Source organism: Podarcis tiliguerta (assembly GCF_965153285.1).
Source record: "Podarcis tiliguerta genome assembly, chromosome: 7".
In the NCBI taxonomy this organism is placed as follows: domain Eukaryota; kingdom Metazoa; phylum Chordata; class Lepidosauria; order Squamata; family Lacertidae; genus Podarcis; species Podarcis tiliguerta.
The window spans coordinates 84105822-84119137 of record NC_139540.1 but is presented as its reverse complement, the minus strand read 5'-3'; the positions used below and the strand labels follow the sequence as shown (position 1 = coordinate 84119137).

Sequence of the window (13316 nt, the reverse complement as noted above, 5' to 3'; positions counted from 1 at the left end):
GCACTTTTCCAGTGCTCCTTTCTGGACTTGGTCCCATAGGTGGGACCAGGACAAGTGTAGTACAGTGCCCCCAGATCCCCACTTCACAGAGCCAGTCTAGAGCTTTTATAGTCCAGTGTGCCGTGGCACCCCAGGGTTCCTTGAATGATGGTCAGGGGTGCTGTGGGCAACACTGGCCTCTGTCCCTCTTTCTTTCTTTCCCTCCCTCCTTTGATGCCTTCTCAAGTCTCAGCCTCCCAAAGATTTGCACAGCTGTTTGTTGCAGCAGCCCAGGCTATAAGCCCTGCAGGTGAATGGTGCCTCTGGGAGACACCAGGACCAGGGGTGGCAGCAGTGGCTGCCCAGAGGACTCCCAAGGAGAGGGGAGAGGAGAAGAGGTTGAGGGGAGGCTGCCAGCTCTGCAGGCAAGGGATGACACAACTGGGCTCCTGAGCCCCACAGGGGTGCTGCAGAAAGAATGCCGTTGGTCAAGGGAGCCGTGGACTCCAAAAGGTTGAAAACCTCTGCCATAGTCAATGGTATTGAAAGCTGCAGAAATACTGAGAAGTGGGAGCAAAGTTGCACTGCTCTCATCCCATTCTCTTTGGAGTGCCCCTGGACACCTCCATCCAAAGGCTCCTGAGGGCTGAGGCACTTTGCCCCCCCCCCCAAATAAATGTTTGGGTTTTCTGCAGATTGATGTTTGTTCTGATTAAACAGTAAGCAACGGGTTTTCCTGGGGAAATCAGCAAGACCAAAAAAACCCTCTCAGACACTTGAAATCATGAGACAAAGGGAAGTGCAGATGGACCCTGAGCCACAAATGTCTTAGCTTTAGAACCAGGCACTTGTTTTTCAAGTTGCCAATAGCAGGGTTGCGTACTTTTAAAAAAGGGTTCTGCTCCAGTGTCTTTTACTAGGGTAATCAGAAGTTTTTAAAAGAAGGTTGATGCAGAGCCATGACAAAGAGACAGAGTGCTGATTCAGGAAGGCCCTGGTTCAAATCTCACCTCTGCCATGAAGTCATAATAAGGCAGCCCCAGGGAAGCCAGCCTCACTCTCATCCTCTGCCTTCCCACCCACCTGCCACTGCAGTCTGGAGGCTAACACTTACAGACGTGTTGTAAGGATTACATCAAAACAATGCAGGTGGAGCACTGGTACAGATGTCTCTTATCTCTGCCCCTATTCTTTGTACCTTTAACATCAACCTAACACAGAAATATCTGGCATAAATATTCATGGTGGGGTGAGCTTTACCAGTTGTGGTCACTCTAGTTATCAGAACGCACCTTGTACCCAATTACATTGGAAGAAGTAACTTGGGCCATTAAAAATAATAAGTATGGCAATATGCCTACTTTTGTCATTCAGAAAACTCTGCATTTAGTAACAGATGTTTAAGCATCTATTGGCCAATTGAATTTGACAGTCCTTTGATTGCGAAACCAACAATGGAGACACACCTGTCCCTGAGCAGAGTTTTTTTAGAACTTCCAGAGCAGGAGAACAGACAAAGTGGATTTACTGGATATACATTATGATATATTCTTATTTTGCTTAGGGAATTGACACAAGAAAGCTGGTGTCCACCAGAGTTGTGTTGCGCCCCCTGCCCACCCAATTCATAAAAATACTGCAAATTGGAAAAATCACCTGGCTGTTTTTAATAATAATAATAATATCCTACAAAAGATGGAATAAATTAAAGTGGTAGCTTAGGGTAAAAAAAGGAGGCACGCAATGCTGCATCTGAATAGATCTGAGATGCTTGTCCCAGCAGGATTCTGCAAACTGAACTGCAGCTGTACAAGCAGGAATACATTATGCCAAACCTTTTGCTCTCATCACCACATCTGCATAATTGGGGAAAGCGCCAGTAGTTGAAACTTTTCCCAATTGCACAGATGCCTAATGAGAGGGAAAGGCTTCACTTGCAGAAATCTTCTTACACACCTGTTAAAGGCTCAGAAAATCTGCCAGAAAATGTTGGCAACTCCAATCCAGAATGCAGTAAATATACTGTACTGTAGTAAAATAGGTCACTGAGTGTTTGATAAAGGGCTTTTTGTTCCTAGATTAGAAGCAACATCATCATAGAAGGCAGCATTCTTCAGCCCTCAAGGAAAAGCTCAGTTTGAGCTTCCTGGTTGTCCAGACTTGCTGCTGCTGCAGCAGCAGAGCTGCCAACTTTTCAACCAGTCCCTTTAGCTCTTCCTTAACCGTTTGAGCTACAGCAGTGAACAGGTGATTTGCTCCATGGCATGAAAAGCTTCACTTCTGATTTCTTCCAGTCAGAGCCCTGATAATGGCACAGGAGGATTTCCCCCCCTGAGCAGTTGCACATATGGCCAGTTCCAAATTTTAGATGAGTGTTTGGCACGATCAATGTATATTCTCAGTGGTTTAATTTCATTTCGTCTTGGTCTACTGTTTCTGCCCCCAGTTCAGCAAAGCTTGTAGATAAAAATGGGGAGGGGGAGGCTCATGATACTCAGGGGTTTGTCTGTTGACTTTTTGGTTGGGAGAGGCAGTGGAGATTGTACAAGATGGGCCCACATCCTCTTTGGTGGCATCTGTGCTGCCCATTTGCTTGCTCTCCTCCTTTGGGTCCAGCCCCACACTGCTGCTGAAAGAGAGAGGTGGGGGTGGCTGCTGTTTCTGTGACTTCTCCTCCTCCTTGTTCTTGCCCCTGCTCACACGCCTGGAGTGGCAGATGTGGTTCAGCTCCTGTTGATTTGTGGTGGTGGTTAGATCATGGTGCTGATAATGCCAGGGTTGCCATTTCAGTCTTCATAGGGGCAGCTGCATAATCCTGCATTGCAGCGGGTTGGACTAGATGACCCTCAGGGTCTCTTCCAACTCTACAAGTCTACGATTCTATGATTCCTTCACATCACTGGATGCTTCCTGGGATTGTGTGTGCTTGTGTGTTTCCTAGAGTGGCAGAGGACCGGATAGCAACAGCCAGACAGGGCCTTCTCACTTGTGGTACCCCTGGTGGGGCTCTCTCCTAGGGAGGCTTGCCTAGTGCCTACGTTAATATCTTCTAGGCACCAGACAAATACCTTTTTATTCCCCCAGGTTTTTAACTTCTGGTGCATTTTTATATATCCGCTTGGATTGTTTGTTGTGCTCTCTCAGCCATTTTATTGGTGGTTTGTGTTTTGCAGTCTGCAAGCTGTTGTAATATTTCCTTGGAAACTCTTAACTGAAGAGCAGTATAGAAATGTTTTAAGCCAATGAATAGGATTTAGCGGTGGACCCTCTTCTGTTGGGGCTTCGGTCTCTGTGGGTGCCTAGTAATGCTGATCCATGGCACCGGCCCTTGTCCTCGAGTCCTCGACTAGCTCCACTGCATTTTCTAAGCATTTGCTTAAGTAGTAACTAGGACCTAAAACCTCTTTCTCCAGTCTTATGCTCCCTTTAAATGGAAATAAATCTGCAATTTTTAGCATTCTTACACAATTGTCTGCAGTCGTGTTCTCCCAAATAAGTGATCTCCTGCAGATTTGATAACTGTGTAGTAATCTGTGCGATTGTCCGTATTTTTTATAGCGAATCACCTGTGCCTTTTAAGTGTATGAAAGCAGAAATTCTGCAAGTGAAGTGTCCCCCCCCCCCTTGCATGGAGTGATAATGAAAGCCTCCAATAACTGTGATGAGGCAGAGGAGCACTGCTAGGGGGGGAAATGTGGCGATCCTAATTGTCTATAATCGCCTGCAATCTACTGTCTATATTTAAATCAGCTTCTTATCATTGGGACAGTGCTAATGAGGGATTTTACTAGAAGCTTAGCAGCAGCTGTCCATTAGTGTCCCTGGGCAAAGGTGACCAATTGCATCCTTACAACCAGTAGGGTTGCCACCTTTCTCAGCGGCACTGCTTCTCCACCTTTAATAGCAGGTGGAGCTTCACTTGGCAGGAAGAGAAAATTATGGGGAAAGCTCCACCCAATACTATTTTTGAAGGTACAGAAACAGTATTGCTGTCCATTCCTCCCCGCCCCCACACATACACACATTTCCCCCCTTCACACAACTGCATTTTAATAAATCAGTCAAACATGATATTTCTTGAAATCTGATTGCAAATTGTGTCTGTGGCTCACAGTGCAGTTCAGAGATTTTTTTCCCGGGGCAAGATAAACACAGTGGATACTGAGAGACATAATTAGCAGGCAGGTGCTTGAAATCATTTGTGCCATGCCAGAATTCTCTGGAGTTACCAATGAAGTACCTTGTCTTACTTGCCTTTAATGACCAACCTTGCACTAGAATTGCCCATTTTTCAACTGGCCGATGTAGCTGTGCTATGTGTCTGTATGCAAGCTCATTGGGGTCAGAGTCTTTTATTCACAGTCATTAGCCCAGGAGTTTGTAGGTGGCATCTCCAGAGGTACTTGCAATGCAAGATCTGCTCAGTGTTTGAAATTGCTCTCTTCCCTCCCTCCCTACCATCCTCTGCCACTCCATTGCCTTTCTGTTCTGAAAGGTGCCCCCCCCCCTTATACATGCAAACATAGACAATGAAGGACCTTGGCTAGAAAGCCTCGCTTTCTTTTCCGATCCCTGCCTTGCCCTGGGTGAGGAGGCCATTGGTCCATTGAGCTCACCCTAACTGGCAGTGGCTCCCCAAGGTTCTCATGCAAAGGTTTTCTGTCCTTCTGGCCAACGTCCTTTTAAGGAAAACATTGAACCAGGGACCTTCAGCACGACAGCACATCCTCCGCCATGGCCTCTCCTCTTCTCTCGCAAAAGAAAATCCAGCGGAACTAACACATTCCGTAGAAAATGCCAGTTAAATGCAGCACAGACATACAGTGGTTTAATGGAAGAAGTGTTTGTGATGCAATTGATGTAGCACGCATACACAGCAGGTTGCCATGGAAACTGCCCGTGTGCTAGATACAGGAGGGCCTCCTAGCCTTCGGAAGATGCTGAGCTGTAATGGCTAGAGCTCTGCCAAATCAGGAAGCATTTCTTGGTTTTATTTAAGCCGAAGAGCGGATTAATTCATACCAGTACTTTGCATTCCTGTTCTCGCCCCCCTCTGTCTTTCACACCAAGTATGTGAAAATAACACAGTGACAGAGGAAGGCAGGGTTGTACTTTACATTATAGCATAACTGCATAACCTAACATATAATATTTTCTAGTTTGTTCTAATTCTGTCTGCTAACTAGCCTGACAGCTTCTTCCTTTTCTGGGTTGCCCCCACTGTGTGAGGAGACACAGCTTTTTTGGTTTGAGCACCCCAACGGGGAGACATTTGCCTATGCGGGGAACATAGTCAAGAGTGCTGCCTATGTGCCAAGCTTCTTTGTCATATCCTGCAATTTTTGGCACAGTAACTGATTTGCTGTTCCACCCTTTTTGAACGTAGGATGATTCTGAAGAGTACAAGGCAGTATACACTCTCATACAAAGCAGCCTTATATTTTTATTCTGCTTTCCCACTTGTTTATTAGATCCTCTCCTTTTATTGATTGCACTATTTCTATTAGTTTCATTTAAGCCTCCCTAGGTACTTGGCTGGCTGAAAGGCAGAGTAAAAATGTATGGCAGTAAGTCCCATTGAGGTCAACAGGGCTTTCTCCCAGGTAACTGGGCATAGGATTACACCCTAATAAAGACAAGCAATTACTCTGGTAGCTGGCAGTCTGTTTTATGTTCAGACTTTTCTACTATCTTCTACTATCTTCTCTTTTTTAGAACAATAAGGATTATTTTCTTGATAAATGTTCCTTTGGGAATAACTGTAAATATCATTTCAGCCAACAGCATATTTGGTGTTCAAAACGTAGACATTGCATTATTCTCAGCAAAAAAACCAACACTATTCCTGGTGTTGAGCCAAAGAAATAGATGGGGGATACTGCTGGTGTACAGTTGTCATGGCCAGACTACCTTCTGGTGAGGCTTTGGCCTCATAGCAATAGTTATCTCCTGTGTGAGCTCATTAAGATGATATTGACAAGCCGGAACGTGTATAGAGGAGGTTAGCCAAGATGGTTAAGGGTCTGGAAACCAAGCCTTATGAGAAATGGTTGAGAGAGTTGGGTATGCTTAGCCTAGAGAAGAGGAGACTGAGAGAAGATAGGTTAGCCATTTTCTAATCTCCCTCGGGAGGTTGTGGTCTCTTCTTCCTTGGAGGTTTTTAAGTAGAGTTTGGATGGCAATCTGTCATGGATGTTTTAGCTGAGATTCCTGCTGCTTTTTAGGGAATTGGACTAGATGCCCCTTGGGTCCCTTCCAACTCTATGATTCTATGAAATATTTAAAGGGCAGTAGTGTGCCCATTCTTGAAGGCTCCTACCCTGGACCCAGAGTTTTATGACAATACTACTTTGTCACAAACACCCTGTTTTAGGTGAAGGTTCTAGAGAAGCTAGTGATAGCTCAACTCCAGGTACTCTTGGAAGAAGCAGATTACCTGGACCCGTTCCAATCTGGGTTTGGGAAATGAACTGGCCTCAGTCACCATGGTGGATTGTACTCTTAGTAAGTGCCCAGGGATTACTTTTTTTAAAAGTATTTTAGAGTATATTGCGGACATTGGGAAAGCATTGAAGGACAAGCAGTGATGGAGTTGCATGGTTGTCCCTACAGCTGCACTTATTTGGAAGTAAGTTCTGATTACTTTGAATCAGTGGGACCTGCTTGTAAGTATACAAATAAGGTCAGACTATAAATCGATGCGAGAAGTAGACACCAGGATATTAGAACTAGCTGAGTCAGCAGCTCAAGTAACAGTTTTACAGGCAGTGTAAAGTGGTTCTGCAGCTGAAGGGATCTGCTTTGACATCTTGATTTGGTAGAAAGGGCTGCCAATTTCCCCGTCTCCCATACCGCCTTTTGTTTTAATGTAAGCAGCAAATAGAGCTTTGTGGGTCCAAAAGCCTTTGATTGCACCCCTTCATGGATGTGACTTGATAGAAGGGGGGAGTTTTATTTTCCCATGGCATTGTGCTACTTATTGTTTAAAAATGAAATATATATGAAACACGGCTTTTCAAGAATGAGAGGGAAACAGTGGGTCTCCTAATCCACCTGGAACCTTGTACCCTGACATGAAACTCCTGGCTCACGGTTTCAGAAGAGAGGAGTAACAGTCTACCATTACTTATTGTCAGGAGACAGAGGCACATACTCAGGCACAAATGCATTACAGACCCTCCAGTTGTCCCTATTTTCCAGGGATGTCCCTGATTTAGAGACACCATCCAGGTTTCTCATTTGATCCCGGAATGTCCCACTTTTCCTTAGAATGTCCCTATTTTCATTGGAGAAATGTTGGAGGTTGTGGAGTTATCTGCCCCCTGAGCCATCTGAAGGCAATCCTGTATAGGGAAGTTTTTTTTTAATGTTTCATGTTTTATATATGTTGGAAGCTGCCCAGAGTGCCTGAGGCAACCCTGTAAGATATGTGGGGTATAAATAGTAAAATTATCATTATGGAATGGAACGTCCCTGTTCTCATCGGAGAAATTTTGGAGGCTATTACCACATAATGTGTAACTTATGTGTTGAGCTTCTTAACTGTGTTCAGCAAGTTATTGTCAGTATCCTAAGTACACTAAGAGGGCAGCATGCCCTGCTAAACAGCATACCCAGTTATTGGGGATTGGGGCTCCAATAACAGTAAATTCCAGAGGGGTAGACCTGTGAGCAGCAAAAATAACAGATGTTTTTGTCATTATTGCGGCATGTGCTTTGTGAATCATGAGTTGCATGAAATACTGAGGAGAAAACTTCATGCAAATGCCAAAGTAGGCTCTAGTCCACAAAAGCTAATGTCACAATAAATCTGTTTTAATGTGCCATAAGACACTGTTGTGTACCAGAGAGAATGTCTGTAGGAAAAGTTTTTTTCTTTTCCTTGCATAACAAGCACTCTTGCACAACTTTTAAAGGGACAGTAGGTTTGCTTTGCAGTAGGTTCCCAGTTAAGAGTACATCCATGAAGAAATTAGTCCCTCAAAAAAGGATACCTCCCTTGTACCTTGTGCTTGCTCCCCCACCCCCCCAAAAAACCAATACTAAGAATAGACTGTGCTGTGTGTGCTTTGTGGAGGAAGCGATCCCTTAGACTGTTAGCACTGTGTCTACTCTGCCTCTTTTTAATGTTTCCTTTGCTTTGTTTTCTCCTTAGGTCTCAGAATGGGGATGAGAATGGGACTTGGCCAAACAACCAGTTTGATACAGAAATGCTTCAAGCCATGATTCTTGCATCAGCAAATGGTCAGTTGCAGCTAACATGTTGACTAATGTTATTACTTTCAGCTGTGCTGGGAGTGAGCGGAGGGTGTGTGTGTGTGTGTAGGATATTTAATGTACATGCCTGTAAAAGTTTATACAGAAAGCTTGTACTAAAACAGCTTCAGGGTTATGGCAAGAGAGCCAAGGTTTGCGTGCTTCCTGAATAGCTGTGCTGCTATTTATCACCATACAGAATTCCATGGCAAATGGGCAGCTGGCTGGTTTGCAACTCTTTGTAGATTAAAGGGCTTCTTTGTTCTTAGAAGAACTCTAATCTCTTAGTCAATTAATGTTTGTATACAGGATTTTTTTTCTTTTAAAAAAAGCTCAACATAAAAATAGCTGGAGGCGGGTTCCCAAATATTGTTCACATAGCTGCCTGCACATCTTAAACAGTCCTGGTTAACAGTTGCTCAGGCTGGTTTAGGACACTGACACGCACCTTTGGAATTAAAGCATTTACATTTTAAAACAGAGAGGGTTAGAATGCGGAAGTTCAGTTCAGCTCTGAAATGTGTCTTGGTAAAAATAGCTTTAGGGGGTCCATATGTTCACCACTGTCTCTCAGCAAATCCAGATCCAATTTCCTTGCTTTGCGAATTAAAGGATTGCTTTTGAGCTGTCTTCTGCACAGTTCCAGGGACCAGGAAGTCGAAAGCTGCCCCACAAATTGCAGATTGCCTGATGAGCAGTGGCAGACAAGCCAGAGTTTAACTTTATAAAGAGAATCTCAGACAAAAGTCTCACAATTTATTTTGTTGTTGTTAATGTTTATTTGTCACTTTTCTAACACAGAAGAGTGTCCCAAAGCAACGTAACTGGATAAGACATTAAAACTCTGTATAAAATACAGTCATACCTCGGGTTGAAGTCGCTTCAGGTTAAGCCTTTTCGGGTTGCGCTCCGCGGCGACCCAGAAGTAATGGAGTGTGTTACTTCCGGGTTTCGTTGCTCGCGCATGTGCAGATGCTCAAAATGACGTCATGCGCATGTGCAGAAGAGGCGAATCGCAAGATGCACGGACACGGGTTGTGTTCACTTCAGGATGCGAACAGGGCTCCGGAATGGAACCCATTCGCATCCAGAGGTACCACTGTACAATACCTTAGCATGCTGACCTATGAATATGAAAGCATCACTTACTACCCTCCCAATTAATAGTCACAGCCCTGGGTAAACAAATAGGTTTTAGTCTGGTGCCTAAAAGCAAACAGCAGTGGTACCTGGTGAACTTCCCAGGTGCATTTCACAAACAGGGAGCCGCCACCCTCCACACCTCCTTCAGAGAAGGCACACCAAGAAGGACCTCTGTTGATATTTATGTGGGGTCACATGAGGAGTGGTGGTTCTTGAGGTACTGGGGTCCTGAGCCACATATGGCTGTGTTAGTAAAAGCCAGCACTTTGAATTGAGCCCAGAAACCAATTGGCAGCCCCTGCAGCCAGGCCAGAATTGGTGTCATATACTCAGATTGCCTTATCCCAATCAGCAATCTGGCTGCCAGCTTCTGAACTAGCTGCAGTTTCCAAACCATCTTCAAAGGCAGCCCTGTGCGTAACACATTAATCTAATTTAGAGGTGACCAGAGTGTGGATAACAGAAGTTATCACTGTCCAGAGGTTATCACTTGTGCCTCAAGTGACACTAAAAGATCCAGAAGTAGCCCCAAACTGTGTACCTGCTCCTTCAGGAGGAGTGTTAACCCCATGCAGAACAGGCTGAACCCCAGCCATCCGGTTTAGTGAAGCACCCAGTAACAGCACCACAGTCTTGTCTAAATCAAGGTTGTTGGCTCCCATCTAATCCATTTATCAGTGCTAGACACTTGTCTAGCATATCCATCACAACTCCTGCAGCTGCAAAGAGGGAAACAAAGCTGCATATGTCAGCACAGTGCTAGCAATGGACTCCAAAATGCAAAGGGACCTTACTCAGAGGTTTCATATAGATGCTAAATTGCACAGGGGATACAATTGACCCCTGTGGAACCCCACTTTGGAGGCGGCTCCATGGGGACAAACAACAATCCACAAGCATTCCATTCTGTAAATGCAGCACATTCCCATCCACACTGGATCCAAAACACCACAAAATTAGGCAATCACTTCACAAACTGTCTGTTATCTGAATGTTGAAATCCCTGACAATTGCTTATTTAATTACGTAGTTAAAATTGCAAAATGCACATAAAACTAATCCTTCTGAAGACAATGTGTTTTCTGGATCAGGTTATTCAGAGGCTGACCTCAGTGGGACTTACTGTCAAGGAAATGTGCAGAATTGCAGCATGCTTGCAAGGTTTAGATGTGATATCTTGCCTGGGGGTAAATGCAGCTAGCTAATCATCACATTTATCCTTGCTGAGCTGACATCTCCAAGTGGCTTGTCCACACAGAGCATTATTTAGCTGTTAATCCACTTTCCCCATGCTCATAGGGCCAGCAGCATTGCCTCTGCCCATGGAGCCAACTCCCACGGGAGCCAAGGCACCCAAAGGTCTCTTTAGCTCCCTCCCACCCAGTGAGACCAGCCAGGAGGAAGTGATCTAGCAGCTGCTTGCTCTGTGGGCAAGTCCAGACACAGACAAAGAGGAGTAAGTTGTGTAAGGAAAGAACACTGCCAAAGCCTCTCTTCCTTTGGCACCTTAAAGAGGATGGAGGTAAAGGAGCTGCATGTCAGGAGGCAAAGAGCAGGACCAATGCTTTGCAGGGGCCAAATGGGGAGCGCCCTGGCAAGGCTGGACAGAGCTCCCAGGCAGGCCACCTGTTTTCTACCAGAGAGGGGCCACTCTGGATCTACAAAGGGAAACAGAGAAGCTGCAGGATCTAGCTGCCTGCGCAGCACACACATTTAAGAGATTTCGGTGCCTGCTATTTGCGGAACCTCTCTCCCAAGCCACATAATGGGCTTAGTTCAGCAAAGCACACCAGCAAGAGAGATGCATTCAAGCAATCATGCTGTTCACGTCAGTGCTTTCTAATGTCCATTTAAGCAGATTTCCCCCATTATTTTTGCCAAATGGACGTGGGAGGGGTTTATTAAGCATTCCCCTCTTGTATTAGCTGTAGCCTCTGCAAATCAACACGGATAGTGGTTAACGTCTGCTCCAACAGGCCCTGTTTGCCAAGTCCCTCTACACAGTCAGGGTTCATCCAGATTTTATTTGGTGCTGTGCTTCTAGGCACAGGTCTGGGCTTCAAAGCTCTGTGTCCAAGCAGTTTTGTTTTGTTTTGGGTTCTGGTGCTTACCCCACGGAAACCTGCTCTTCACAGCTGAATCAGAGCAAAAGGCAATCGGAGTTTCTATGGATTGACATTTAATCTAATTCAGTGGTAAAATGTGGGTTTTCCCCATGGAAAGCGCCAGGACAAAAAACAAAACAAAACGCTGCTTGGCTATGGAGCTTTAGAGTGCGGACATATGCCTGGAAAGTGCAACACAAAAGAAAGCCTGGATGAGCCCTAAATCACTGTCCTGAGTTTGTAGTCCAGGGAGCGTGGCTTTTAAAAAATAGGTTACTGTGTCTATACATTCACTGGATTTGCTGCTCGCTTTAGCTCCCCCCACCAAAGGCTCTGGAGATCACATCTCTGCCAAGCGACTGATGCCTATCCAAATGCTTCCAAATGTATTTGAGTTGCAGCTATTCTGCAGTAACTACAAGCAGATGCATTTGTCTAATAAAACAGTCTGTAATGTTGGGATGCTGTTTTTTTCCAAAGGAAAGCTATTTTTGTTGCGCAGTTTTAGCCCAACGTAACACCAGTACTGAATAGTGAATGTGAACAGCCATTCAGTCCATGATGTGAGAATAGTATCTGTATTTTTATCTTTTGAGGCTATGGGGTTAATCTATTAGTTTCAAATGAAACTGCATTGAAATATTGACAATGCTGATTAAAATGCAGCTGTTTATATTTGACTCAGCTACAAACGCAGATCAATTTTTTATTTTCACCTTATCCTTCAAAAAAATGTGACGGTGCTTTGAGCTACCTATCTATGTGCAGGGAGGTTTTGGCAGGGGAGCATTCAAAAAACAAATAAACAATAATGGTTGTTTCCCCCATACAGTGGTACCTCAGGTTAAGTACTTAATTCGTTCCAGAGGTCCGTTCTTAACCTGAAACTGTTCTTAACCTGAAGCACCACTTTAGCTAATGCCGCTGCACAATTTCTGTTCTCATCCTGAAGCAAAGTTCTTAACCCGAGGTACTATTTCTGGGTTAGCGGAGTCTGTAACCTGAAGCATATATAACCTGAAGCGTATGTAACCCGAGGTACCACTGTATTTTGAAAATACAAAAATATGAAGTGGCTGCTACATTTTATATTTACAAAATATGGGGGGGCAGCTATGGTTGTTTTCTTGTCCCAGTAGCTGTTGGTGCAACCTGAAATCTGTTTTGCACCCAACAGAGGCTAATCTAAACATTCCCTGCACTCAAAAGTAGCATTTTTGTTTATCCTAAGAAAACTAATGTACTGTGGATGATATCCAGCTAAGACACGGTAGATCCATTAAAATCAATAGACCTAGTTAATCCACTGATTTCACTGAGTCTAATCTGAGAATGACTAATGTTGGCTATCACCCTTTCCTTACAAGCGTTGTGCAGGATCCCATCATCTTCTAAGCCAGTGTTTGTCACACAGTGGCCCTTGGGCCACTTTTGGGGGGCCTCATTGCCACAGTCTGCCCTGGCCCCTAACCATGCCACAGCCTTTGGGCTGGACCAACACCTCCATTCCTGCTGAGTAAAGGTGACCAGGAGACAAAGAAACTGGAGAGGGGGAGCAGAGAGGAGAGGTTTCCTTCCTCTGAAGGGAAAAGGCCAGGGGAGGTGTTGAATGAAATTAGAAAGCAAGATAACTGGGAATAGAAAGGAGGAAAAAGGAAAGAAACTGGCAAGGGAAGAGGGGAGAGTTAAGTTGCAAGTTGTCTGTGAAAGGAGAATGGGAGATGAAATTATAGGAGATGGGTGGGCAGGAAAATATATAAAAGCAAAGCCTTCTCTACCTAGAGCCACTGGATCAGCAAATTCTACCTAAAATGGGGAGGTTGAGTCATAATA

At 44.7% G+C, this 13316-nt stretch overlaps 1 protein-coding gene across 1 annotated transcript in view; it reads left to right on the top strand.

Moving 5' to 3' along the window:
- LOC310682071 (uncharacterized protein) overlaps window positions 1-13316 on the top strand; it is a 30996-nt gene that overhangs the window by 11480 nt on the left and 6200 nt on the right. Inside the window, exon 4 of the mRNA XM_083450315.1 lies at window positions 8135-8223. Within this exon, the coding sequence (XP_083306441.1) occupies window positions 8135-8223 (89 nt within the window). The remainder of the gene's footprint in view (window positions 1-8134; window positions 8224-13316) is intronic.